This window comes from Heterocephalus glaber, unplaced genomic scaffold (genome assembly GCF_053883595.1).
Source record: "Heterocephalus glaber isolate CG9 unplaced genomic scaffold, H.glaber_assembly_v1.0 deba00001532, whole genome shotgun sequence".
Lineage (NCBI taxonomy): Eukaryota > Metazoa > Chordata > Mammalia > Rodentia > Bathyergidae > Heterocephalus > Heterocephalus glaber.
In genome coordinates this window covers 20,157,507-20,185,389 of record NW_028258330.1, presented here as the reverse complement: position 1 = coordinate 20,185,389, position 27,883 = coordinate 20,157,507, and the positions used below count along the sequence as shown (strand labels likewise).

Here is a 27,883-nt window from a genome sequence, read left to right as displayed (position 1 = left end):
GACCCCAAGTATCCTCAAGATGGTACATACTTATCACTGAAGAGGGACAATTGTGGAAATATGGGGATAGCCAAGGTATTTTGAATGCTTGGTTAATGACAAGCATTGTACAAAGCATGTATTTAATCCTTATGACAATACTAAAACTGTTAGGGCCTTCGAGGCTGAAGGGTTTATGGAGTGAGAAATGACAGTGGGAGATTAAGGAAAAACAAAGACAGAGATATAAAAGAATAAAGGTGGGACCAGGTGGGCCTCTTTTTTTTGATGGGAAAAAAAGACAACCAGACAACTATAGCATGTTTATTTATAGTGGTAGAAATAAGGGAAGTGTAGGGGGAGGTAAAAGGGGCTGGTTTGTAACCAGAGCCAGGAGAGTAGCTAAGGTCTGTAGGACAATATGTTTGATGGTTTTTTGGCGAATGGGTGGGGAGGAAGACAGGGTTTTTTTGCCAGGCCTTGCTTTATCACGCCCTCTTGTCACCTGTTTTTTTGTTTGTTTGTTTGTTTGGGATTTTTGGGGGGCCCTGTCTCTTTTGTGGGAGGAAGCAAACAAGATGTGTGTTTTTTGTTTTATTCGAGGCCCTGTTTTATCTGTGGGAGGAGGTGAGTTAGGCCTGGTCATAGTGATCTACAGTGCAGCGCTCTCAGCATAAAACATCTTTTTTTTTTTTTTTTTTTTTGCTACCGGGGATTGAACTTGGGTCCTTGCCCTTGCGCAGCAGGCGGCGAAACCACTGAACTAAATCTCCGGCCCAAGCATAAAACATCTTAAACTCCTTTTCTCTAGTCACGTATCTTCAGCTTTTGCAATCAAACACAACTTAATTACTGCACCACTGGTAAATGAGAAGCATGATTCTGGAAACTAAAGGAAAGGAAATCCTTGCTATATCATAAAAGAAAGCTTAGCTGAATCATGTCCTGCAATTACATGGAAAGCTGAACTTACAAGTTTGAACTTGGATATTTAGCTGAGATTTTGAAGCAAATTGTTGAATATGGATTCCTTTTTTTTTTTTTTTTTTTTTTGGCTTGCTGCTTATTGTAAACTGTAAGAGAAAAGAGCCAAATTAAGGAAGGAACTAGTAAGTAGAAAAATAGAAAAAGAAACAGGACTTGCAGGGTATAGAGGCACAAACATATAATCCCAGCATTCAGGAGGCTGATGAGACAAGCGGTTGCCATGAGCTAGAGGCCAGCATGGGCTACGTAGTAAGTTCAAGGCCAGACTGACTGCATAGCAAGATCTTGTCAAAAAAAAAAACCCAAAAACCTAGAACCAAGACATAATGATTTTGGAAATTCTCAGCCTCCCTACATTGGAAAAGAAGCTACAATTAGATTCATTGTTAGAAAACAGTGCTCTAAAAAGAATGAAGACTGTGGCTGGACAATCTTTTGCTTGTGCTTCTGAGGGATTAAAAATAAATATATTCATTCACACAGAGGACTCACTGATGAGAATAAGCATGTGACTCAAATCCCCTCAACCATCTCAGTGGAAGCTAGGAACAGAGATAAGATTATCCAGTGAAGATAGTATAAGATTCTTTTGTCTAATAGAGTAAATTCTCATGGCATACATGGAGAACCCACAAGGTTTTTGAGAATGTTATATCAGGAGAAACATTGCCAGCTTGGACTGAAAGGGACAGAGCAAAATCAAAAAATAGGAAAGGTATTGGCCATCCAGAATTTACAGGCAGGAAACAGGCTGATAAAAATCTACATCACTGGAACACCTTCAAGGAAAGGGAAGTTTAATTCCAAAAGCAGAACTGCAATCCTTAAGAGCAGATCTACAGGCACAGAGGTTGGATCCAAGAGCCCAGAGGATTATTCTTAGGCCTTAAATGCCACAAAAATGGAGTTTGGTTGATTGAATTTTGAGATGGCTCAGGACTGATGATTCCATCCTTCCATTTTCTCCCTTTTGGAATTGGAATTTATGTAACTGTTATTCTATGCCTGTCTCATCATTGTATTTTCGGAGTAAATAATTTGTTTTCTAGTTTCCAAGGCCTACAGCTAGAAAAATATTTTGCCTCAAAAATAAGTTAAACCTAGAGTCTCACCCACACCTGATTTGGATGGCTTCAGTGATGAGAAGTGGAATTTTTGAGCAGTTGATATATAGATATTTTGAACTTTGATGATGTTGTAATAAGTTGAGACTTTTGGGGATAAAGGAGTAGAGTGAATATATTTTGCATGTAGGATGGATGTGAATTGCAGGGGTGCAAAAAACACACTGTAGGAAGCTGAATAAAGTCCCACAAAACATCCAGGTCTTAATCCCTGGAAACTGCAAATGAGACCTTATATAGCAAAAGGGCCTTTGCCAATATGACTAAATTTAAGGATCTTGAGGTGGGAAGATCATCATGGATTATCCAGAGGGACCCCCAATTGGAAGTGTCCTTATAGGAGGAAGGCAAAGGGAGATTTGACTACACGAGAGTAGAAGGTGGGCTGGGGATTTAGCTCAGTGGTTTCGCTGCCTGCTGTGCAAGTGCAAGGACCTGAGTTCGATCCCTAGTACCAAAAAAAAACAGAGTAGAAGGTGATGTGATGATGGAAGCAGAGATTTGAAGATTCAATGCAGCTTGCTTTGAAGATGAAAGATGGGGAAATGAGCCAATTTAAGGAAGATAGTTCTAGAAGCTGAAAAAAGCAAAGAAACCTATATTCTTCTATAGCTTTCCCCAGAGTGAGAGCAGCCCTGTCAAAATTTGGTTTTAGCTCAGTGAAACTATTTCAGACTTTTGGCTTATCTTTCTAAGCTACCAATGTGATAATCTGTTACAGCAGCTACTGGAAACTAATATTTACCTCAATGACAAAATAATCCACACTCAGCTTTGACTTACAGCATAACATTTGGAGTCCACTTTTCTTACTGTCATATGAAGGGCATGATCTAGTAATAAAAATTAAGTGAAATGTCATGACGTGGTGACATGCACTGCACTTGAAATGCTATCATGTTACAACCACATCATTGTGATCTATAATATGAGGCACAGCAGTGCGGAGCAATGAGATGGCCACAAACGGTCTCTGAGGCAACCGCTCACCTCTGCTATTACAGCCCAAAATCAACCATAGACAAAATGTAAATGAATGAGAATGGCTGTGTTCCAATAAAACTTTATTTATGGACACTGAAATGTGAATTTCTTTCTTCAATTTTTATGTGTCACAAAAATATATCACTTTGATTTTTTTTCTAACCACTTGAAAATGCAAAAATCTTTCTTAGCTCACATGTCATATAAAAATAGGTGACAAGCTGAAGCTATCTATGGGTCAGTGTCTGTCAACTCTGATCTACATTTTACACAAGAGAAAAATGAGGCTGCTGGCTGCAGTGTTCTGGGAGGCACTTATAACTTGACACTCACATACTCAGTATTTTACATGAATTCATGTCTATGTCATCTAAACAATCTTCTGAGAAAAACACTATTATACTAATGATACCATTTATACTATATTAGTATTATACCATATTAGATAGATAGATCAATAGACAAATGAGGAAACTAGGGCAGAGAAATTTTTAGTATCTTGCCAAGATATCAAACATTAGCACATCCAATAGAATTTTGCATAATCAAGGACCCGAGTTTGATTCCCGGTACCAAAAAAGAATTTTGCGTAATGATGAAAATATTCCACATCTGTTCTCCTATTATACTAGCTAACAGTCACAGTACTATTGAGTACTTGAAATGTCTGACAAAGAAATAGAATTTTTCATTTTATTTCATTTTAATTAATTTCTATGTTCTTTTTAATAGACACATTTGACAGTAGAGCTCCAGTGGGGAGAGCCAGGGTATGGAACAGGCATAAAGAGAATAAGTAAATCATTTGTAGTGTCCCAAAGCTAATGAAGGGGAGAGCAAGGATTTTAAGCTGGAACTTCAAATCCCTAAATCCATTTCTTAGTACCAAAATTACCAATTAAGAGCTACCAGCACCCAGGAATCTCTGGGCAGGCATTAGTGGAGTCATTCTCTCTAATGATTCTTAGGAATTTGAAGAAAATTGAAATTACTTTTGTGGATAGTAGAAGCTTACTCGGGGCAATCCAATCTCCTGGAATTATAATGTGGAGACTAATTGTGGATATGTCTGAGAGGCACCATGAAGTGCCTACCATATCAACCCCTGGAGAACTGTTTCTATACCAATGATCCTAGAGGTAGCAGCATGTGGGTCTCCTAACTACATCATAGGAAACTCTTCTTTTAGAATATATTAGAAAGCCCAGATTTTTTTGGTTTGGTTTGGTTTGGTTTTTTCTTGCTGAGGAAGGTGTCAAACAGGGAAGACCAAGTAATTTGAGAGGACAGAAAGCTGGCGAGCCAGTGTGCAGATGCAGCTATGGGCCCCAGCCAAAGTGGCAGCCACTCAGGGGACATTTTTTACTTATAGTCCATTTGGAGCTGAGCTCTAGTTCTTCCAGGAAAGCAGTGCCAAGTGGCAGCTCTGGAGGTGTGGGGACGTGGACACAGTTGTGTGTGCTATATGAGCTTTGCAGCATGCTGTAATCCTCTCCTCTTTCCAGTGGGAAAAACAGAATGTATGACGTCCTCCAAGAGACCATTGAAAATGATTTCCCGACCTTCCTGGGCAAGATCTTTGCTTTCCTTGCCAATCCAGGACTGATCATCCCAGCCATCCTACTGATGTTGTAAGTTAGCCAGGGCCCTGGCTCCACCTTGTGGAAAACTGCCCTTAGAGCTGAGACTTCCTGGGTAGGTCCTCCTTCACCCTCTTAGTGTATATTCCCAGAAGCAGCCCCTGAGATAAAGATTCAAATGCAAGCAGTTTATCAGCAAGGGAGTAGGAAACCAAGACAGGGAAGGAAAAGAGATATGTATGATTACCTCTGTGGAGGACTTGACTTCAATCCTGCTGGGGAACTTGGGCAGATAATGTGCCTCCGAGTTACTCCTCCCAATGTGAGTGAAGGGTCTCAGTTTTGTAGAGCAGATCCTATCAGTCACTGACTGAAGGACACTGAAGTTGTTTAATTCCCTGGGAGTTTGGGGTAGAATGGCTTCAGGGGTTGCTGTGGGGCTGGGGGGTGCAGGAGAAGCTTCTGGCACAGAGGTGAAGGTACTAGCCTTTGCAAGTCTTTCAAGGAATACACTGAAAAGTAGGATCCAAAGGACGTAGGTTCCTGGAAAAGTTCAAGACATCATATTACAGCAATACATGTTTATAGTAGCACAACTCATAACAGCTAAATCTTGGAAGCAGACTATAGGTCCATCAGCAGATGAACGAATAAAGAAAATGTGGCATTTATATACCATGGAGTACTACTCTGCCATAAATAAGGATAAATTTGAGGACTGCTGCAAGTTCGAGGCCAGCCTAGGTTACATAGTGAGTTCAAGGCTGGCCTGGAATACATACCGAGAGCCTGTCTCAAAAAACAAATTAAAAAAGGATAAATGAGTCATTTTCAGGAAAATGAATGTACCTTGAGACTATAATGTTAAGTAAAATAAATCAGACACACAAGCTTACATACCACATGGTTTCTCTTATATATGAGAAATCCAAATTATAGATAAAGAGCAAAATAGAAGATAGAAAGTAAGGAGACAGATTTTGTTCAAATGGGAAGGGAATCAAGAGCTGGAGGGAAGGAGCTGGGCAGAGGGGTGCACACCTGTAACCCTAGCACTTGGGAGGCTGAGGCGGGAAGATCAGTGTGAGTACCAGGCCAGCCTGGGCTACATAGAAAGACCATGTCTCAAAAAAAAAAAAAATGACGCCGCCTGCCTCTCAAGCGCAAGGACCCGAGTTCGATCCCCAGTACCAAAAAGAGAGAGAGAGAGGGGGGAGAGAGAGAGAGAGAGAGAGGGAAAGGGATGAAAAAAAGAATTAAGATGTGTTACGCACATGTACCAACCCACAAGGAATATAATCATTATGTAAAGCAAACGTACTAATTTTTAAAAACTGGAAAAAGGGGGAATGCAGGGCCAGGGATTTAGCTCAGTGGTTCTGGCGCCTGCCTCGCAAGCGCAAGAACACAAGTTCGGTCCCCAGTACCAAAAAAATAAAGCGTAGGAAAATGGGGAATGCAGGTGAGCCCTGAGAGTATTTTCAACAACTTCCACAACATTCACTGGAACTATCAAAGAATACAATGTTCTTGCTTGGGGAAACTCAACAAAAATATGCCAATTATTTCTGAATCTAATACAAATGATTGTAACAGCCTAATCATTGACCTAATTCATTCCATTTTTTGTCTCCCTCCGACTTGTTTTTTTCTGAATTATTCTTTCTCTCAATTTATCTTAAATTCCTAGATCACAGATCCAATAGATAAACATGCTGTAACTGAAATCTAAACTGTCCCCAAACCCACCAACTGCAACTTGATAAATATGTAGCAGAGATGGGGAGAGTGGAGAAAACACTCAAGCTTGCCTTAGCAAACGAAGCTGTTTTATTCACCCAAGAGCAAAACAGGCAAGCTGACTCCAAGCGAGAATCAGTGTAGAATGCAGGGAGAGCATAGATTTAAGTAGAGAATTGGTTGCTAGGCAGTTGCCAGGCTTTGGTCAGAGGATTTGTTGCCTCGAGGAGTCTGGGGTCAAAGATAGGGCAGTCTGTGCTTCTCAGGCAGTACAGACGTTTCTGGAACTGAGAGCTGGGACACGATGGCCTTTCTCGCTGGCACCAAGTCTGTGTGTGTAAGGGCTTTTTCTGTGGGCGACAAAGCTTCCCACTGGGTATGATCCTGGCCAAGCTGGGAAGCGGGGAGGTGGCCAGGCTTTGTCATGTCCTTGGGCATGACAAAATATTTTCTAGCGTTCCATTTTAGTTCCCTTGTCATTTCTTACTGTATTTTTTTTTTAGTTATTTTCTTAGTGATTACCCTGGAAATTACATTTAGTATTGTATAACAAACTACTTTAGACTAATACTGAATTAACTGTAATAGTATACAAAAATCTTTTTCTTGTATAACTCTATTTCCTCTCCCTCCCCTCCTTTATGCTATTATTTCCATACAGTTCTCATCTTGGTACACTGAATGCTGGCTAAGTCAGAGGAGAAAAAGACTTGCAAGGACTGCTTTGATATTCTCTCTTATATTTACCTATGTAGTTATCCTTACCCTTGCTCTTTACCTCATCATGTAGATCTGAACTACCATCTGGTGTCCTTTCATTTCAACCTGAAGGACTCTCTTCAATAGTTCTTGTAAAGAAAGTCTTTTGTGGTGAATTATCTCAGGTTTTGTTTATAGCAATATTTTAATTTCACCTTTTTTTTCTTTAGACAGAGTTGTTCAGGTTGGCTTTGAACTCACTATGTAGTCTGAGCTGGCCTCAAACTCAAGACAGTCCTCATGCCTCAGCCTCCCAAGTGCTGGAATTACAGGCATGCACCACTACACCTGGCCAATTTCACCTTCATTTTGAAGGACAGTTCTCCTGGATGTAGAACTTTCAGTAGACTCTCTTTCAGCTCTTTGAATATGCCATTCCACTGCCTCCATGGTTTCTGATGAAAAAATTAACAAATCTTTTTGAAAACTCTTGCATGTGATGAGTTGCTTCTTTCTTGCATCTTACCAGATTCTCTCTTTGACTGTGGCTTTTGCCAGAATTTATTGTGAGGTGTCTTGATGTAGATTTATTTAAGTTTATCCTACTTGGAATATATTGTTAACCTTATAGAGATGAATATTTTTCATCAGTTTTGAGTCTGCAGTTACTATTTTTACAAATAGGCTTTCTAATCCTCTCGGTCTCTTCCTGGGATTCCCAATAGGCATATGTTGGTACACTTCTTGTTGTCCCACAGATTTACCTCATTCTTTTTTCTTTCTGCTTCCCAGGCTAGATAATCTCAATTGGTCTATCTTCAAGTTCGTTGATTCCTTCTTCGGTCAACTCCAATATAGTATTGAGCAGCTCTAAAATTTTTTTCATTTTAGCTATTATAAGTTTCAACTCCAGAATTTCTACTTGGTTCTTTTATTTATGATATTTATTAATATTTTTATTTGATGGAATATCATTTTCATACTTTATTTTAGTTCTTTAGACATGATTTCATTTAGTTCATTGAATGCTTTGATTTATTTTTCATAATTGATTTATTTTTTCCCAGTAAGTATAATACCTAGACTTCCTCAGAGACAATTTCTACTGATTACTATTTCCTCTGTGTATGGACCATACCTCCTTGTTTCTTTGCATGCCTTATGTTTCTTGTTGAAAACTGGACATTTAAAATAATATATGACAGCTCTAAAAGTCAGATTCTATTCCCTTCCCAGGTTCATAGTTATGGTTGTTTATTGTTACTGGTTTGTTTAGTGGCTTTTCTGAGATATTTCTATAAACTATGTATTCTTTGTTGTGTGTGGCCATTAGTCAACCACTAAGCTAACTGAACACAGCTAATAACTGAACATAGTTAACTTAGTGATCAGCTAATTATTTAACTTATTATTATTACTATTTGAGACAAGGTCTCTCCATGTAATTCAGACCAGCCTTGAACTCACTATGTAGCCCAGGCTGGCCTTGAACTCTCAGTCATCCTCCTGCCTCAGCCTCCCAAGTGCTGGGATTATAGACATGCACTACCACACCTGGCCAGATTTAAAAGAGATTTCCTCATATGCCTAGTGCTAAGAAGTCTTCCATTATTTGCCAAGTGGCTCTGTATAAATATATGTCTCCAATATTCAACCAAGCAATTTACAACTCTCCCTTAGCCTTTCTGCTTAAGCAGTGGTTCAAAGATAGCCCAACATGGAAGATTAGAGCCTTTTCAAGTCTTTCTTGAATATGTGCACAGCCATGGAATTGTAGAGCATTAAGCATCATGCATATGGCCTCTAGATTCCCCGGAATGTTTCAAAGCTTTAAAAATCCCCAATTGGGCATCTCCTTTTCTAACTTTTCCTTTTAGGCTTTTTGATTAACCTATTGTATTAGCTTTCTTGTCACTGGACACAATACCTGAAGCTCACAATTTAAAGAAGGGGAGATTTAATTTGGCTCATGTTTTCAGTCCGTGGTTGACTAGCTCCAAGGCAGAAACATTATGGGGAAAGGATGTGGTGAGCAAAGGTACTAAGTTCATGGTGGCCTCGGATGCAAAGCAGGGGGAACTGTGCCAGAGAGGAAGGGGTAAGGGACCAGATATAGAACCCAAGGCCATGCCTCCATGACCCATCCAAAACATATCCAGAAGTGTGCTCCATTGATCCCTGGGGGTATCCCAAAGCCAATCAATTTGGCATTCCAAGTATTATTTTCCCCAGCTGTTATTCAACACCTCACACAGCCATGCTCTTCAACAATTAGCTCCTATTCTTACTGACAAACATTCTTAGAGAAAATGCTGTTCACAATGGAAAGGCTCTGAATCTGATCAAATAAAGGGAGCTTTGGGAATAGTATCTTCCAAGGAACCATTGGATAAATAAAATAATAGCAATTATTTGGGAATCAAGATTTGAAAGAGCTTTAACCCACTCCCTCCAGTGAATACTGAGCTACTGGTTTTCACCATGATTTTTGACTGCTGGTTTTCAAACCTACTGCAGAACTGAGTTGGGGAGGGAGAATAAGGCTACTTAAATCTTGCAAAGCTCACTGTTCTTACTAAGATTCAGCTGTTTTCCTTGAAAAGACACTGAAAACCTTTGATTAATGTTCAAGTTCTGAAAAAGTTGATTCCAGTCATTTTCACCAGTATCCTCATTGCTTTTATGGAGGAGAGAATTTTCAGAAGTCCTTACTATGGCATTTTTGCTGACGTTTGGGTTGAACTTTAGCCTTGGATAGTCTGTAAAGATTTTTTTTAAATCTTCGCTTTGAGTATTATTCTTGTCATTTAGTCATGTCTCTTTCTCTCTGCCTATTTATAAATTCTCAAAGACTATTTCAAGGAATGTTCTCTGCTGCCTCTCATCAGAGCCCCTTCAACTCAGGATGGTCTAATGGAGCCAGTCTTCCCTAAGCCTGTGGTCATTTTCCTGGCTTCTCGTACAGAGCTGCTTCCCTGGAAGGGAACCTAAACTCCGCACCCTCAGGCAGCACCTCTCATTGCTCACCCACTCTTGGAGCTTTCTGGAGGGGGATACAGGCTCAGAGGGATTCCAGTGTCCAACAGGACACAGATGCAGAATCCTTTCATTTGTTCATCCATCCACGTGACACTCATTTTTAAGATCTGCCCTAACTGCCATTATCAACAACAAAGATTTACATGTCACTCAACATCCTTGATTTCAAATACCCTCTGCTTCTAATGCTGGTATGACAGGGATGACATGACAGTGACTACCTGGTCTGCCCTGTGACCTCCTGAGGAAATCAAGGAACCCAGACATCAAACCTGACTTTTGTAGGCAGTGAGGAGGAATACTAAATCTGGAAAGAAAAGCTTAGGCAGGAGACAGCCACCCTTGAGCATTTTAGCTACCGTTTGTTGGGTGTGTGATTTTTTTTTTGGTACTGGGGATTGAACTCAGGTCCTTGTACTCGCAAGGCAGGCGGTAGAACCACTGACCTAAATCCCCGGCCCTGGGTGGGTGATCTGGAGCAAGACAAACCACTGTCTGACCTCTAATTCCACTCTAATCAATGGGTTAACTAAAAGAAATGAAGAGAACTGGCACAGAGTAGAGGCCTTATGAAACAAATATTGGTCTTGTCACCTGCTTTCCCTTCTCTCCTCTCCTCATCCACAGTCCTCTAAGTCATTGTTTTGAGAGGCCCACACAACAGCCTCAGACCTATATTCTGCTTTAGAGACAATGTGACATCTCTTCTCTAACTGTAGATGGCCCAGCCCTGAGGGGGAAGGCTCAGAAGACCCAAGATGAAGCAGCTGAGACTTGAAATTCATGGAGGAAAGTGACTATAAGGATGGACCCAAAAATGTGCAGGCAACAGGTGGTGGGGCAGCCAACCCAGACGCATTCTGGCTTTTATGTCCCCTCCCAGATAGTACAGTCCAGGTCATAGCCCTAGGTCATAGGTCCTGTAGAAGGGAAACCTAGGGTGCAGCCTCAAAGGACACCAGTCACCTAGTCAGTCAATGTGGACTGGGCTCAGAACTACAAGGCCTGTGCCAGACATTCCAGGGCAACCTGGGCAGAGGACTGTCAGGGCATCTGCAGTTCTTTCTTGGCAAACTTAGAGATCACTTAGCATCTCTGTCTGTCTTCACTCTGGACTTGAAGTTTGTTGTTTGGCTTCAAATGTAGGCTCCAGGGAGTTCTAAAGGGTGGGCTGAACTTGGACAAATTATTTAATCTCTGTGAATCCCAGGATACTGGTTTGGAAATATGTGAGTCATCTTTTTTACCTCATAGAGTTTTCATCAAAACCCATGAGATGTGGGGTGTATGTGCACATAGAACAGAGCCTAGGCACATGATGGGTGTCCACAAAACATTGCCAGCTTCTTCTCTAGACAAGAAACCCTGCCATTCTCCCATTTCTTTAGATTTCCCAGAAGAGGAGTAGTTCCTTTTGCCAACTTTTATTGAGGACTCTGACAGCTAGAGATATGTACACCATGCCATCACTCAATAAAATAGAGAAGCAGGGAGGGTCCGGACCTCTCTATGTTGAGAAGAGAACAAGGATGGTAGCATCTCCTCCATCCTGCCCAGAGGCACAGCCTTCACTCCTGTTCCAGGAACCCAACTTTGATTCTCCAGAATAGGCACCCAGCTCTTATCATTTTCCAACATCCTAGAACCATAAGAGGCCTGCTTTTCTCTTTCAGCCTGGCAATCTACTACCTGAACTCAGTTTCCAAAAGCCTTTCCAGAGCCAATGCCCAGCTGAGGAAGAAAATCCAAGCAGTAAGTTTGTCAGGAGTTTCATCCTGGAGGGTGAAAAAAATGTCATGATTTTGGATGTTGTGTTGTGTTTTGTTTTGTTGCTAATTTTCTCTGTGATCTCATTGTATTATCCCAATGGCTTTCTTCTAAACCAAACTCAAAAATACCTGTATTATAGGAAGTAGCCTTGCGAGATTCAACACTACGCGCTGATGAGACTATTTGAAGGGATAAAACAATAACGACAATTTTTGAGAGGTGGCTAAAGAGGAGAAAGTCAATGGGTTCAACCAATGCTCATACATAATAAATCTAATACCCACAAAAATTTATACAGATTAAAACTTATAAGAAAAAAAAACTTATAAGGGGCTGAAAATGTAACTCACTGGGTGGGGGGGAGCACATGCTTGCCATTTATGAGACTATAGATTCAACCCCCAATACCCTGCCTCAAAAAACTAATAGTATAAATATTAGAAGAAATATTGTCAAGCCAGGCATGGTAGTGCACACCTATAATCCCAGCACTCTAGGAGTCTGAGGCAGGAAGATTACAAGTTCAAGCCCAGCCTGAGAAATATAGCAATTTAGTGAGACCCTGACTCAAAATAAAATGTGCTGGGAATGTAGCTCAGTACAAAGGCTCTGGGTTCAATCTCCAGTACTGCAAAATAGTAGTAGTAGTAGTAATAGTAATAATTTTTAAAATAAAAGAAATATTGTTGAAACATATTGCTCTGTGCCCTTTGGAATATGGGCAGCCTCCCTCAACATCCCAGCTGACACCTTCACTTCTGACTGCTCTCTCCTAACACACACAAACCCTAAAGTTCAGACTCGCCCTCTCCAAACCTTGTCCTCTTTGCTTTCTCTGCCTCGCTTCTGGAACTAATCTCATCTGTCTTGCTGCTGGTTCCCCACCCATCCTTCCTTCTGTTAACTTCACTGGGCTTCTGCCCAGATATAGAAAGCCATCAAAATGGGGGTTGGGCTGTTCCTTTGAATGCTGTGCAGATCTGGGGTCTCAGGCTGTGCTTTCCAATTAGTTGTGAGGAACAATAACAGATGGGTGAAGGTAATCAGCAAGAACTGAAAACACAGTCTTGCTCTCTGTTTCTCACCATCAGAGTTCTGAGCCTCAGATACCCACGTCCCTGGCCAGAACCAGAAGTTCATTTTTTCCTGCAGCTCCGTGAAGTTGAGAAGAGCCACAAATCTGTCAAAAACAGAGCCACAGACAGAGATTCAGGGGACACACCTAAAAGCTCCAAAAATTCCACCCAGCTGCAAATCACCAAGCCAGGTAAATTCTTTTCCATGACAATGCTTTCTACAGGCCTACCTGGAAAGGTAGAAAGAAAGAGTATATGAGGTGAAATCAGACTGATTTGAGGTTGATATCAGAATGCTGACAGTTAATAGCTGTATGAAGTTGGGCAAGTCAATACAGGAGTAATCACAGCACCAAGCCCATGGGGTAGTGAAGATGAAAAGGGACTGCACAGGTAAAGTACTTAACAAAATTCCTAGCACAGAGAACAAACCAATGAATCCTTGCTGGTAGAAGTTGAGAATGGAATTAATATGAGAAAAAGAAAAAATGGAAACAAAGTCTTTGTAGATAGGGCAGGGTGGAGGGGTTGAAGGGAGGGCAGGGGAAGGGGAAAAAATAAGAACCAAGATGGATTATGTAAAGGTGCAAATTTCCAATGTTGAATGTCATTATATTGTATACCTTAAATGTACCAATAAAATTTTTTTAAAAAGAAAAGCATTAAAATATCTAAAATAAAAGGGTGAGAAAAGACCACATAAGAAGTTTCTGGGACCGGGGATGTAGCTCAGTGGTGCAGCACCTGCCTGGCAAGCAAGAGGCCCTGAATTTGATTCCTGGTAAAAAAAAAAAAAAAAAACTCAGAAGTTTCTTTTTTGGGGGGAGGTGGGTACCGGGGATCGAACTCTGGTTCTTGCACTTGCGCAGCAGGCGGCAAAACCACTGAGCTAAATCCCTGGCCCCTAAAACAGAAGTTTCTGAAAGAGTGTTATAGGGCTTTGAAGGAGAGTGACCACAACAGATTGGCTCCATCTTGAGCATGAGAAAAGGTCAAACTGAGAGATCATCTCTGAGGTAATACTATTTTCCTAGGATTGTCTCTGTTTTAAACAGTGTCAGTATGCAGTAATGTTGGCCTTGGATGTGAGAATTTAAGGAAATGCACAAGAAATGACTGATATTTTAGGAATTAGAACATTTTTATTTATGTGTTCCAATTTCTTAGCAATTGCATTTTAATTTATTATTTTTTAAGTATTAGCTAGACAGATACTAGCAGCTGCAACAGGCCCAAAATGGCTAATAGTCTAAACACAATAAAAGTTTGCCTCTCACTAAACATGAAGTCCAAATTGTGTTTACCCTTGATGACCACAAGTGGAGATGAGGGAAATCTGACTCCTTCCATCCCAGGGCTCTACAGGCAGGGGAAGAGCCTAGAGGATACACTTGGAAGTGGTATTCATCCAATGCCATGATTCTGTCATAGGCATACCCACCTGCCTGTGGGACATGGGTTGTGTCCCAAAAGAAGAAAAGCCGGCTTAGTGAACAGCAGGCCATGTCCTTAACTTAGAGTTAGGGGAACGGGAAGAAACAGACAAGCGAGAGCTGGATATTGTATGTGACTCCAAAAGCTGCACAGCCTCTTCATCATCATATTTGACCTTAACAGTCACACTGGGAAGCTGCTCTTCTTTTGTCCCTATTTCATAATCTAGAAAACGTAGGATACAAGCTCTAGCCTAATGCTAGAGTATTCAAAATCTAGCTCTCCAGCCAGCAGAACACACTCCTCCAACAGCTCTGTTTACGCAGATGCCAGGCCAAGGTACCCCCAGACTGTTGAAGGCAATCTGACAGCTTTCACACCACCAAATGAGACTAAAAGCTATATAAGCACAGGGCAGCTCTAGGGAGCTCCAATTCAGGCAATACAAAATTTCCTGCATCCACATTCTTGTCTTTGTTTTTCAGAGCCCGCATCTCACTCTGCTAGCCAAAGCCAGTTCCTGGACAAGAAGGCACAGGACACTGGGACCACCAGTTCTGCCAGTGGGACCCTGCTGCCTGCCTCCCAGCACCTTCCTGGATCTCAGCCTCCAGGAGTCAAACCTGATTCTGGCAAACTCCAGTCTCGGACTCATCCCTGGAGGTCAGCCTCTGGAAAGAGTGCTCAGAGGCCTCCCCATTGACAGCTGGATGCACAGGAGTCCCAGTCCAGGGGCTGATCCTCAGGCCCCACCGTTTCACATATTCCCACACTGGTGTCCTCTTTCTGAGCACATACGTGCATATTCTCTCTTCTCTAGTTTGTTTTCCCGGTACCAGGAATTGAACTCAGGACCTCGTGCTTGCCAGGCAGGTGCAGTGCCACTGAGCTAAATCCCCCTGCCCTTTCCTCTCATTTAACATGGGAATTGTGATGACTTAGTCTCAGATTCTTGTTGGCAATCAAAAGGAGGACAATGGCTTCCCCTGCCTTTAGGGGAACTGGATCCTTCCCTACCCTGTCCTTTTTAATATTTGGTACAGGCAACTCTAGACCTCACTCCAGTGAATTGCCTTGGCTCCAAATTTCAGGAGGAGGGATGGGGCTATGAGCGCCCTAGTAGACTATTCTCATGGTACACATAGTAGAACTCAGATTTCTGAAGCTCCACTAACCAGGAGGAAGACACAGAAGGGCCTAAGTTTCTGACCACCACCCCTACCCAAAGGAGGTGAAGTGGCTTAAACAAAAGGTCAAGAAGCAAATAAAAATAAAGGTAAATGATCCAAAATCCAGTCGTGGTGAGTAAGAACACTGGAGATAACCCCAGCACCTAGCCTGAGGAAAGCTGGTGCCAATTAAATACACACACACACACACACACACACACACACGCACACGTGCATGCATGCACACAGGCACAAATACAATGGAGCCTCTTAGCAGCAAGACAAAGGAAAAAGTGAGTAATACAGTTGTTCTGGTCTAATCAAAGGAAACTTAAAGATGCTCAGAACAGAAAAATCTTTTTTATGCACCAAATTTTTTTTATATATGTACCAAATTCTAAAAGGAATTTGATAATCCACTAATTGTATAAAGGACCTAGAAGATGGTTTAAAAATTTTTCAAAGGGTACAATGCAGAGCCGGACTTTGGTGATACATCATGGGTCTATGAAGAATGTCTCCTGGTAGGCATTAAGTCAGGGAGGCCAGACTATTAAGAAGGCTTTGCCAGCAGGGCCAAAGGCTTAGCATAGTGGGAGTCATGGTCTAGGACTCTCCAATAGCCCCGGGTATCTTACAGACAGGTCCTTCCTTTCCTCTACTCTGCACTCCCAGATATAGGCAAGCAGTGTGACTTCAGAACCAAAGGGCCATCTCATTCCATGTCTGAGTGTTCTAAAGGGAGTCTTCTCCCTCAGCCAGATACCAACCAATCAGCATTGGAAGGCCTAAGGTCAGCTGCCATGCTAACCCCTGGCCTTCAATATCATCCTGACTGGGGATGTCAGGCCCTGGGGATAGGAACAGAGTGAGGTACCTTCCAGAACCATCAAACTCCTAGTGATTATTTTAACAATTACCTGTACAAGTAAATACCCACTACAAATACAAATAAATCATCTGTTGACAAAGCATAATTTTATGTGAGGGGGTGTATTTGTTATCTATTGCTGTATAACAAATCAGCCCCCAAACCTGACAGATTAAAACAATGGATATATATTACTATTATAGATTGTGTGGGTCAAGGATTTGGGAGTGGCTTAGATATGCAATTCTGGCTCTGGATATTGCAGGCAAATTTCCAACCAGGCTATAGTCACTGGAAGTCTTGACAAGAGCTGAAAGATACATTCCCAGAGTGGTTCACACATGTGTCTACTGGCAGGAAATTTCAGGTCCTAGTTGGCTGACAGACCTTGGTTGCTCCCCTATGGACTTCTCCATAGGGCTGTGTCAAACTAAAATATGGAGGCAAATGTCCAATAAGGGAAATTTTACTTGGGAATAAAGACAGAATAGGATTGCAATCTGAGACACACAGACACATAAGCCAGAGTGGCCTCTGATATATCTGGTGGGTTTTATCAGGACAGAAAAATCTATGCAACTTAATTTGAAACCTCTCTGGCACTTTTTGGTTCTCTGCAGGAGCTGGCAAGCTCTGATTGGCAAATGGTGGCAGTTACTGTGTAAAGTTGGTCTTACGGTCATAATTAGCAGTTCTGTCATCAGTTGCTAAGTAAAAATAGTCTTAAAGATATAGCAGGCTGTTTCACTGTATTGATTCTGTGAGAATCTCTGGAGAAGGCATCCATGAATTAAGTGTTTCCTTTTCTTTCTCCTGGCCCTTCAACTCTATTTTAGTGGAGTATGACAAGAATGACTCTGTTTCATTTAATAAATTTTCACAGATGCTTGGATGTCCTCATAACAAGGCAGCTGGTTTCCCCCAGAGTGAGCAACTCAAGGAGAGCAATGTGGAAGTCAGGGTCTTTTCTGACCTAGTGTCAGAAGTACTATCAGGCTGGGGATTCAGCTCAGTGGTTCTGGCACCTGCCTTGCAAGTGCAAGGTCCTCAGTTTGATCCCCAGTACCAAAAAAAAAAAAAAAAAGTAAATTCCACCATTTTTCACTCATAGAACTGAGTCACTAAGTCTAGTTCACACTCAAAGGGAAAGGGATTTAGGCATCACCTCTTGAATGGAGAATTATCAAAGAATTTGTAGATAAATTTCAAATGATTGAAGAAAAACTCTAAAGTGTTTTTGTTTGTTTTTTTGAGAAGAAAAATACACCAAAGGATTAGTTGATAGCAGCTACCAGGCCCTCAGTCAACAGGAAATTTCTTAGCCATTTCTTTTTTTTTGGTACCAGGGATTGAACTCGGGTCCTTGCACTTGCAGGGCAGGCAGGGGAACCACTGAGCTAAATCCCTGGCTTACAGGAAATTTCTGATGACCTAAGGGTATGAGTAGAAGCATAGGCAAGAGGGAACAGATGTTCATGTGCTGTGGCTTCACAGGTGGGACATACTGTGTCAGCAAACAGACTAAAGGTCATTATCATCTCTGAGTATACAAGTCAGAGGAGACCAGGTGTCGCCCTTGATCTTCTTCTGAAGTGTGTTCCTGAGTCTTATGTGATTCTTTGTACAATGGAACTCTTTGCAGAAATTGAGCTCTTAGTTATTAGAAGTAAAAGGATTGCGCTTTCAGCTCCAGCTCATTCCATCTTAAAACTTCACTACTCAGCCTACAGGACTATCAAGCATAAAGAACCATTCCTCCCTTCTTTCCTTTCCTCAACTCTTCTAAGTATGATTTGAACTAGATCATTTATTTAACAATTATTCCAGATAAATATGACTGGTGTCTTACTGATATTACTCTAGTTGATAGGTCCATCTCTTTCTAGAGGGAAATAAAGTCGACACTAAATTTCATCTGCTGGAGATTATAAGGGTTGACTCTTTCACTTTTTTTCCAGTACTGGGTATTGAACCCAGGATCTTCACACTGAGCTACATTCTCAGCCCTTTTTTATTTTGAGAAAGGATCTCACTGAGTTGCTAAAATGCCCAGGCTGAGCTTGAACTTGTGATCCTCCTGCCTCAGCCTCCCAGAGTGCTGGGATTACAGGCGTGTGCCACTATGCCTGGCTGGACCCTTTCACTTCTAATAACTAAGAGCTCAACTTCCACAGAGCTCCATACTACACAGAATCACATATGATGCAGCTACATACTTTTGGTGAAGATGAAAGGTAACACCTGGCTTCCCCTGGACTTGTGTACTCACAGAAACTGGGGGCAGATGCAGCAGCAAGAGGATCTGGGCAGCATACCAATAGCATCCACAATGTTGGTGCAACTCAAAAGTCACTGCAGACATGCTCTGAAGTGTATATCCAGCCCTTCCAAAGCTAGGGCACCAAGCTCCTCTTGCTCTATAAGAAACTATAAGAAATAATTTGCCACTTACCTCTCTTGACCCTAGCAGAAACTAGAGAAATGGTCTCCTTTGAGAAGTCATATCCACAAGTCAGCCCTCATACCACACATCTAAACTCCCATACTATCTGTATGTTCTAAAAAACTCAAATGGAAATTTCAATTTAAAGTCATCCTAGGTTGATAGAGCCTCCAAGAGAAAGAAAAAGGCAAAGAAATAAAAACAGCACAACATATACACAGCATGTAAGCAGATAAATAAAAATATATCAGGAATCAAAATAAATGTAAACACAAAAAAAATGAAATACCAGGGCCAGGGATTTAGCTCATTGGTTCCCCCACCTGCCCCCCAAGCATAAGGTCCTGAGTTCAATCCCCAGTACCAAAAAAAAAGAAAGAAAGAAAAGAAAAGAAATACCTAGGAATCAGTGTAATGAAGGAAGTAAAAGATCTCTACATTGAAAACTACAGTACTCTGAAAAAGGAGATTGAAGAAGATATCAGAAAATGGAAAGATATCCCTTGTTCTTGGATAGGAAGAACCAATACAGTGAAAATAGCCATACTTCCAAAATTCTTGTACAGATTTAATGCAATCCTAATCAAAATCCCAACTGCATTACCTCACAAAATTAGAAAAAACAATCCTAAAATTGATTTGGAACCAGAAGAGACCTAGAATAGCAAAGGCAATTCTGGGCAACAAGGCAAGGCAGGGAGCATCACAATCTCTGACTTTATACTACAAAGCTACTGTGATTAAAAAAAAAACAAAACAGCATGGTACTGACAAAAGAACAGAACTGAGGATCAATGGAACATACTAAAAGAAGCAGAAACAACTCCAGACATACTCAGCCACCGAATCTTTGACAAAGGAGCCAAACACCTGCACTGAAAGAAAGACAGCCTCTTTAATAAATGGTGCTGGAAAAACTGGCTTCCTACATGCCAAAGATTGAACCATATCTTTCTTTCTTTCTTTCTTTCTTTCTTTCTTTCTTTCTTTCTTTCTTTCTTTCTTTCTTTCTTTCTTTCTTTCTTTCTTTCTTTCTTTCTTTCTTTCTTTCTTTCTTTCTTTCTTTCTTTTTGGTACCAGGGATCGAACTCAGGTCCTTGAGCTTGCACAGCAGGCAGTGAAACCACTGAGCTAAATCCCCGGCCCTGAACCATATCTTTCACTACACAGTAACCTAAAATTGAAATGGATCAAAGATCTAAATATTAAAACTGAAACACTAAATCTGCTGGAAAAGAGAATAGGTAGAACACTTGAGGACATAGGAGTAGGCAAAGACTTTATGACCAAAACCCAGAACACACAGGAAATACTACAGAGAATCAACAACTGGGACCTCATCTTATTAAAAAGCTTTTGCACAGCAAGAGAAACCAACAGAGTAAAGAGATAACCTACAGCATGGGAAAAAAATTTTACCAGCCACTCAGATGAAGGACTATTATCTAGAATACATAAAGAACTCAAAAAAATCAGACCTCCAAAATTTAAAGACCCAATCCAAAAATGGGCATCTGAAATGAAAAGACATTTCTCAGATGAAGAAGTAGAAGTGGCAAATAAATATATGAAAAAAATGTTCAACATCACTGGTCATTTGTGAAATGCAAATTAAAACAACACTGAGATTCCACCTCACTCCAGAAAGAATGGCTATTATCAAGAAATCAACCAATAACAAATGTTGGAGGGGCTGTGGGCAAAAAGGAAAACTTCTCCACTGTTGGTGGGAGTGTAGACTGGTGCAACCACTATGGAAATCAGTGCGGAGATTTCTCAAAAAACTAAAATGAGAAGTTTCATTCAATCCAGCTATTTCCCTTCCTGGTATTTTCCTGAAAGAATTAAAAGCATCATACCACAGCAATATATGCACTCCCATGTTTATAGCAGCACAGTTTATAATAGCTAAATCTTGAAAACAAGATTTGTAGGCCCAAATGCCTGTCAATCAACAAGTGGGTAAAGAAGATGTGGGGTTTTTTATATAAGGGAGTACTACTCTGCCATAAAGGATGAGCTTCAGACATTTACAGCTAAATGGATGGACCTTGAGATCATACTCTTAAGTGAAATAAATTGGACACATATGTTTAAATATCACATTGTTTCTCTGGTGTAAGAAAATGAAAATGGAAATTAGGACTAAAATGTACAATAGATATTGGGAGTGGGAAATGGGAAGAGAATGTTCAAATGGGAAGGGAAACACAGGAGGAAGGAGGGAGAAAGGAAGAGAGGGAAAAGAAAAAGGTGAAAATAGAAGGAAAAATGGAAACAAAGCTTTTGTACATAAGGAAGGGAGGGGGCATTATGGGGGGGAGTGGGATAAAATATAATTTATTTTTTAAAAAGACACAACAACAAAGTAAATGCAAGGGATTAAACTCTCCAGATAAAAGGTGAAGGATATCTGACAGATATTTTTAAATCCCACATGCTAACTTGGGTGTGGTGATACATGCTTGTAATCCCAGCACTTTGGGAGGCTGAGGCAGGAGGATCAAAATTTTCAGCCCAGCCTGGTCAATTTAGTAAGAGAGTCCAAATCTCAAAATAAAAACATAAAAGGAGCAGGGGAGATAGTTCAGTGTGAAAGCCATGAGTTAAGCAGGGCGTGGTGGCACATGCCTGTAATCCCAACACTCAGAAACTGGGGCAGGATACTTGCTGTGAGTTCAAGACCAGCCTGGGGTACATAGTAAATTCAAGGCTGGCCTGAACTGCATAGCAAGACCCTGTCACAAAAAAAAATTTTTTTTAATTAAAAAAAGTAAGCTCTGAACCCCTGAGTTCAATCCTCAGTACTATTTTTTGTTAAAAAAAAAAAAAATCCCATATGCTGTTCTGAAGAAAACCTTTTAAAACCTAAAAGTGGTAGAGACTTTATCTCTTTTGGCTCCTGGGAAATAAAAACCAAAATATATTCTTTGAGGGAAAATCACCAAGTGTGTGTGTGCCATCGACTGTTATAAATTAGGCTTGCTTCTGAGTGCTAAGGATTGCTACTAAAGATAGCCATCTGCAGGGTCATACCAGACAATGTATCCTTCAGTGCAATATTAGTTGGAAGACTAATGTGAAGAAAAGCCAAGGTCATAGTTGGGATAGATGTATATGGAACAATGAGACACTTCTATCTCTAAACCACAACCCAACTTCTTGTGTTGTGAAGATGTAACAAATTGATGTAAAACTACAAAGTGCCAATCATTATGCTAAGTGTTCAATAAATAACAGACATTGTCACAGACATGATAAGATCTATCCTTAGGATAAACACAAACACTAAGTAAAGCATCTGATAATCCTAATCAACTACTGGGCCTCAGAAGCTTCCAGGTCATCACTGCCAAAAAAGACGAGGACTAATCCCAACATGCTCCCTAATCTTGTGTGTCCATGTAAAGAAATGTTGTTTATATGTGGAACTCATCATCAAACAATGTTGTGGAGCGTCCTTGAGAAAAGAGTCCAGGAATTGCTAGAAGCCCTTTCCAATTTGATTTGAGAAGTTTCACTGGGGAAATTTGTAAAGTGTCCCCATCTTGTGGTGATTTTAAATTGCACATTCTACTTCCATAGGTTCCCTTTGGTGCTGGCTGCAGCAAAATTTCTGTTAATTTCTATACCAGCAACAAACCAGTTAACCATAGGCTGAGCTAAAAGAAAAATGACCCTTCTCAGTAGGTGAACAATGTTATTTACATAGAAAAAACAAAGGCCCAGGTGCCGCATGGCTCTAAGCTTAACCTGAGGCACACCTGGGAAATCCACAGCCTCCATTCAGAGCTGCTGCCCATGCAGGACATTTTCCCAGCAGACACCCACTGGGCAATCTGTCTTGCACATCATCACTTCCAAATTAATCTTCAATTGAATTTCTTGATAGAGAATGAAGAATTTCATCAACCCCAAACAACTCACCCTGTCTTTCTTCCAAAGCCTCTTATAGTATATAGATCTTACATTCTAAATCCTTCAGTATTTTGTCTCTTGAATTTTATACCTCTACCACATTCTTCTCTGGTTTCTATCTTTTGATTCCACTCTATTCACCTTTCATCTTTAAATGACCTGCATACTGTCCTCTGAATACCTAAATCCCTTCTAGTTGTGAAGTCTACCTTGGGAACATTAAGCCAGACCACCTTCCAGTCAACCTCCATAATGATAAAGGGAAATAATGTAACTCCCAACCTGCTAAATATCAGATACACTGAGTTTGTGTTCCCAAAATCAAAGAATGAATTCTAAGGAACAATGGAAGTTAAGAGTAGGAAAAATTTGAGAGAGACAGCTCCGAAGAGACAGGAAGGGACACAAAAGTGGGTTGCCAACAAGTCCACTTCTCAAAGAAAGTTTACAGAGCAAATTCACGAGGTGGGTACAAAATCACGAAGTGGGTACACATGGGTCAAAACTATGATCAACCAATTAGATTACAAGTATAGCTGCTTAGGTAATACTGATCCAATGGGAAAGCAAGTCACTTAGCAAGTGTACATGGAAAGAACAAAGACCTTTTCTTAGGAAAGTATGGATCAGGAGGTCCTGGTCACCTACTTGGATAACTGATGTCTATCTAGATTTTATTGGACCAGTTGATACCAATTATCCCCTGGGGAGGTATGTAGGCCTGGTGATTCCATCTTTATCTTGAGGCCCGGCCTTTAACAGATGCACCTCCAGCCATAGTTGTAATGTGTTCTCATCCTCTGCACTGACTCCCTTGAGGGCCTAGCCCTGTCTGACCACCTATAATATTTCTACCTAATTTAGCTGTCTATAATACCACTGCAATTTAGCCCTAGATTATAGTCAGTCTCCTATGACTATAGTCTCTGAAGACAGAGATCATGCTTACCATTGTTGTCACTATTCTCTCAGATTTCTGTATGGCTCACTATTTCTTCAAATGCCACTTCTTCTTTGAGGACCACTGTAAACATATATTCACATCAGATGTGCTACATGTTTACTTGATTTCTGTCTCTGATGGAACGTAAACTCCATGAAGACAAGAATTTGATTTTGTTCCTTTTCTTTGCTGGCTACCAAGTCTTTAGCATATATGTTTTTGGGGGACATTTAAGATCCAAACCATAGCACAATAAATATAAGAGCAAAAGTTAATTTAAAAAATATGTATAGGGCTGAGGATTTGGCTCAGTGGTTCTACCACCTGCCTCGCAAGTGCAAGGTCCCAAGTTCGACCCCCTGTACCAAAAAAAAAAATAAACAAATAATAAAAATAAAAAATATGTATATACAATAAGCAAAATCAAAAGTTAGTATTTTGAGGGCTGGGGAATTAGCTTAATGGTTCTGCTGCCTGCCTGGTAAGCACAAGGTTCCAAGTTCGATCCCTGGTACCAAAAAAAAAATTAATATTTTGATAAAATTGATATTTTTCTGACAAGTCTGATGAAATTAAACAGACAAATATAACCCTCAGAAATTTTTAAAAGAGATCATCTATACAGATGCTGCAGAAGGGACAAAAAAAACCTTCAACCCAAAATATGTGAAAACACAGATGAACAAATTCCCAGAATGTAACAATAAAATTGGTCTCAGATTTCTTATACCTGAACAATTCCATAACCATTATAAATCTGAATCAATTATTTTAATATTTCAAGATCCTCTTTGGTTTTGGTGTTTTGCTGTTTCTTTGTAATGGGTACAAATGTGGATTCCTTTTCATTCAAGAGATGAAATTCCTACACTTTTGCAGCCATATTTTTCATCAGTTCTGGGGAAACTGCATTCATTATTGCTTCAATATTGCTCTTCCTTCTTTCCCTTCCTGTCTTCTGAGTTTTCAAAGTAGATGTTAGACCCTTTCATTCCACATTCTGTGTCTCCTAGTCACTCCTTCACTGTCTTATCTCTCTCTGTTGCACTCTAAACTATTTGGTTATATCTTCCAATTTTGTAACTCTCTGCCACACCTGTTTCCTTTGTGAGTCACTCCTATTTCTTTTCCAAGAGTTTTTCATTTCTACAAGTACTATGTTCATTTCTGCCCCACTCTCCTGACCCTAGCAAAGATGAACTGAACACCTTCAGAACAGAGACTGGCAATCTTCTCTAAGGGGTCAGACAGTAGATATTTTGGAGTGCGCCACATAATCTCTATCACATATTTTTTATTGTCTTTTTTATCACTATTTATTTTAATTTCCAGTAATAGGGATTGAACCCAGTAAGCACTGAGCTCCTGTCCCTGTTTTTTTAAGACAGGATTCCTGGTCTCAAATTTGCAATCCTCCTTACTCAGCCTCCTGTGTAGCTGAGATTGTAGGCATGAACCATCACTCTGGCTACAACACTTTTAAAATGTAAAAATTAGCCAGGGGTGGTGGTGCACACCTGTAATCCCTTCACTCAGAAGGCGGAGGCCGGAGGATAGTTTTAAATTCAAGGCCAGCCTGGGCTACACAGTGAGTTCAAGGCTAGCATGGACTAAATAGCAGGACCCTGTCTCAACCCTCCCCTCCACCAAGTAAGAATTGCCAGGTGTAGTGGTAGATATCTGTAGTCCCATGCTACTCTGAAGGTATAAGGTCACATTGTAAGTCAATGGCAAAACTGGGGTTTGAATTTGGTTTTGCTTTCTCTGATTCTGCTGCATAACAAATCACCCCTAAATTTAATGGCTTAAACCCACAATATATTATTTTTCATAATTCTGTGAGTAGACAGGGAACAATGAGGGGGGATCTTCTCTGGCCGCATTTGGGGTCTCATGTGGCTGCAGTTAAGAGAGTGACAGTCTGGAACACACAATGTCTATCTTGGTGGGACAGCTGGAAGGCTAAACCTCTGTCCCTGTCCACTTAATCTCAGGGTCTGCCCCTCTCCATATGGCCTCACAGCAGAGTAGGTGCTTTTATTTTTCAATATTGGAGATTGAACATGGGCCTCACACATGTTAGGCAAGTGTTGTACCACTGAGCTACAACCCAGCCCTTTTCACTTTTTACTTTGACTCAAACTTGTAATCCTGTCAGGGATTTAGCTCAGTGTTTCTGTCACCTGCTTCAAAAGTGCAAGGTCCCAAGTTTGATCCCTGGTACAAAAAAAAAACCTTGTAATCCTTCTGCCTCAGACTCCCTAGGCTCTGGGATTGCAGGTATGGACCACCACTCCTGGCCTATAGGTGCACTTCATATGAGGCAACTCAGGGCTCCCCAGAATGCAAAAGGCTGAGGCCTACAACTGGCAGAGAACCACTTCTGCCACAGTCCATTGGGTAAAGCAAGTGAGACCCAACCCAGTTCAGTGTGGGACACAGGGCCTGATACACAGGAGCCATGGATTATTGGTGGCCATTTTTGAAGACCAGCTACCACAGGTGATCCTGGGATATCAAGGTCTACAATTCTCCCATTACTTCATGTCACTATGAGGACCCACAAACAGAACATGAAAGGATATTCTGCCTTAGGTCCTTCTGGCTGTAGAGAGGATGATAGCTTGGAGAGGGGGAAGATAGATTTTGCTGAAGTACATTTTGATGGTGAACATCTGAACCTAGGCAGGAAAAATGAACCTAGGCACCAGCCCAAAGAAAGAGACAGTCTATGTCATCACATGCTGCAGATGCATACTGGGATCAGGATTATAGACTCAGCAAAAAACTTCGCAAAAAATATTTCAATGAAGGGATGGAAGTGAAGAAACCAATACTTTGTCCCCACCTAGTCACAAGTATTTGTATCTCACTAGTTGAAGTATACTTTTCTTCAGCCACCTAAATCAGCAAACTACTTGATTCAGCCCATTTGTGGCCAATGGGTTCAAATCTAACCAAAGTATGACTGGGGGTTTTTTAGCTCATTGAGTGACTCTCTGGTATTCTTTTTTATCTTGATCTAATACACAGAAATGTGAGTTTAATAGCATATGTGTGTGTGTGTGTGTGTGTGTGTGTGTGTATGAAAGCTATTTTCTATGGGCATTACATACAATGTATATATCTGTATATACAGCTGGGATGTTTTACAAATCAATACTGCTTACTCTATGTGATACAAATTTATTTCCTATTCTCTTTAATTTGATCTTTTATTTCTTTTGTTTTATTTTTCAGTTTTCTGAGACTTGATCTTATTTGTTGTTGTTGTTGTTTTTGGTGCGGAGGAGCCACCGAGGTACTCGCACTTTCAGGGCAGGCAGCAGAACCACCGAGCTAAACCCCCGGCCCAGCGACTTGATCTTATGTAGTTCAAGCTGGCCTTGACCTATGTAACCCACACTGGCCTCAAGCTCATCTCAATAGAACTCACCTCAATCACCATCTCACCCTCCTTCCCAGGTGCTGGCATGTGCCACCACACCCATCCTTAATCTGAGTTTTTTAAATATTTCCCATGTCACCACTCCTGTTCAATATAGTTCCGGGAACATGAGCCACGGCAATTAGACAAGAGAAAGAAAGAAAAGGAATAAAGATAGGAAATGAAGAAGTCAAATTGTCATTATTTGCAGATGACATGATACTCTATATAGAAGACCCCAAGAACTCCACCAAAAGTCTTCTAGACTTAATAACCAAATTCAGTCAAGTAGCTGGTTACAAGGTCAACACACAAAAATCAATAGCTTTCCTCTACACCAATGACAGACTCACTGAGAGAGAAATAGGGCAAATAATTCCTTTCACAATAGCATCCAAAAAACTGAAATACCTAGGAATCAGCCTAATGAAAGAAATCAAAGACCTCTTCTCTGAAAACCATGGCACTCTGAAAAGAGAGATTGAAGATGATATCAGAAAATGGACAGACATCCCCTGCTCCTGGGTAGGAAGGATTAATATAGTGAAAATGGCCATACTTCCAAAACTGCTATATAGATTCAATGCAATTCCAATTGAGATCCCAGCAGCATACTTCATGGACCTTTAGAAAACAATCCAAAAATTCATGTGGAACAAGAAGAGACCCAGAATAGCAAAAGCAATTCTAGGTAACAGAG

General features: G+C 40.8%; 1 protein-coding gene across 1 annotated transcript in view; it reads left to right on the top strand.

Annotated features, from left to right (window-relative positions):
* Tmc2 (transmembrane channel like 2) overlaps positions 1–16,548 on the top strand; it is a 64,834-nt gene extending 48,286 nt beyond the window's left edge. The window contains exons 16-19 of the mRNA XM_004841156.3: positions 4,580–4,705; positions 11,806–11,884; positions 13,055–13,169; positions 14,898–16,548. Of these exons, the coding sequence (XP_004841213.1) occupies positions 4,580–4,705; positions 11,806–11,884; positions 13,055–13,169; positions 14,898–15,115 (538 nt within the window). The 3' untranslated portion in view covers positions 15,116–16,548. The remainder of the gene's footprint in view (positions 1–4,579; positions 4,706–11,805; positions 11,885–13,054; positions 13,170–14,897) is intronic.
* Positions 16,549–27,883: the final 11,335 nt, after the last annotated feature.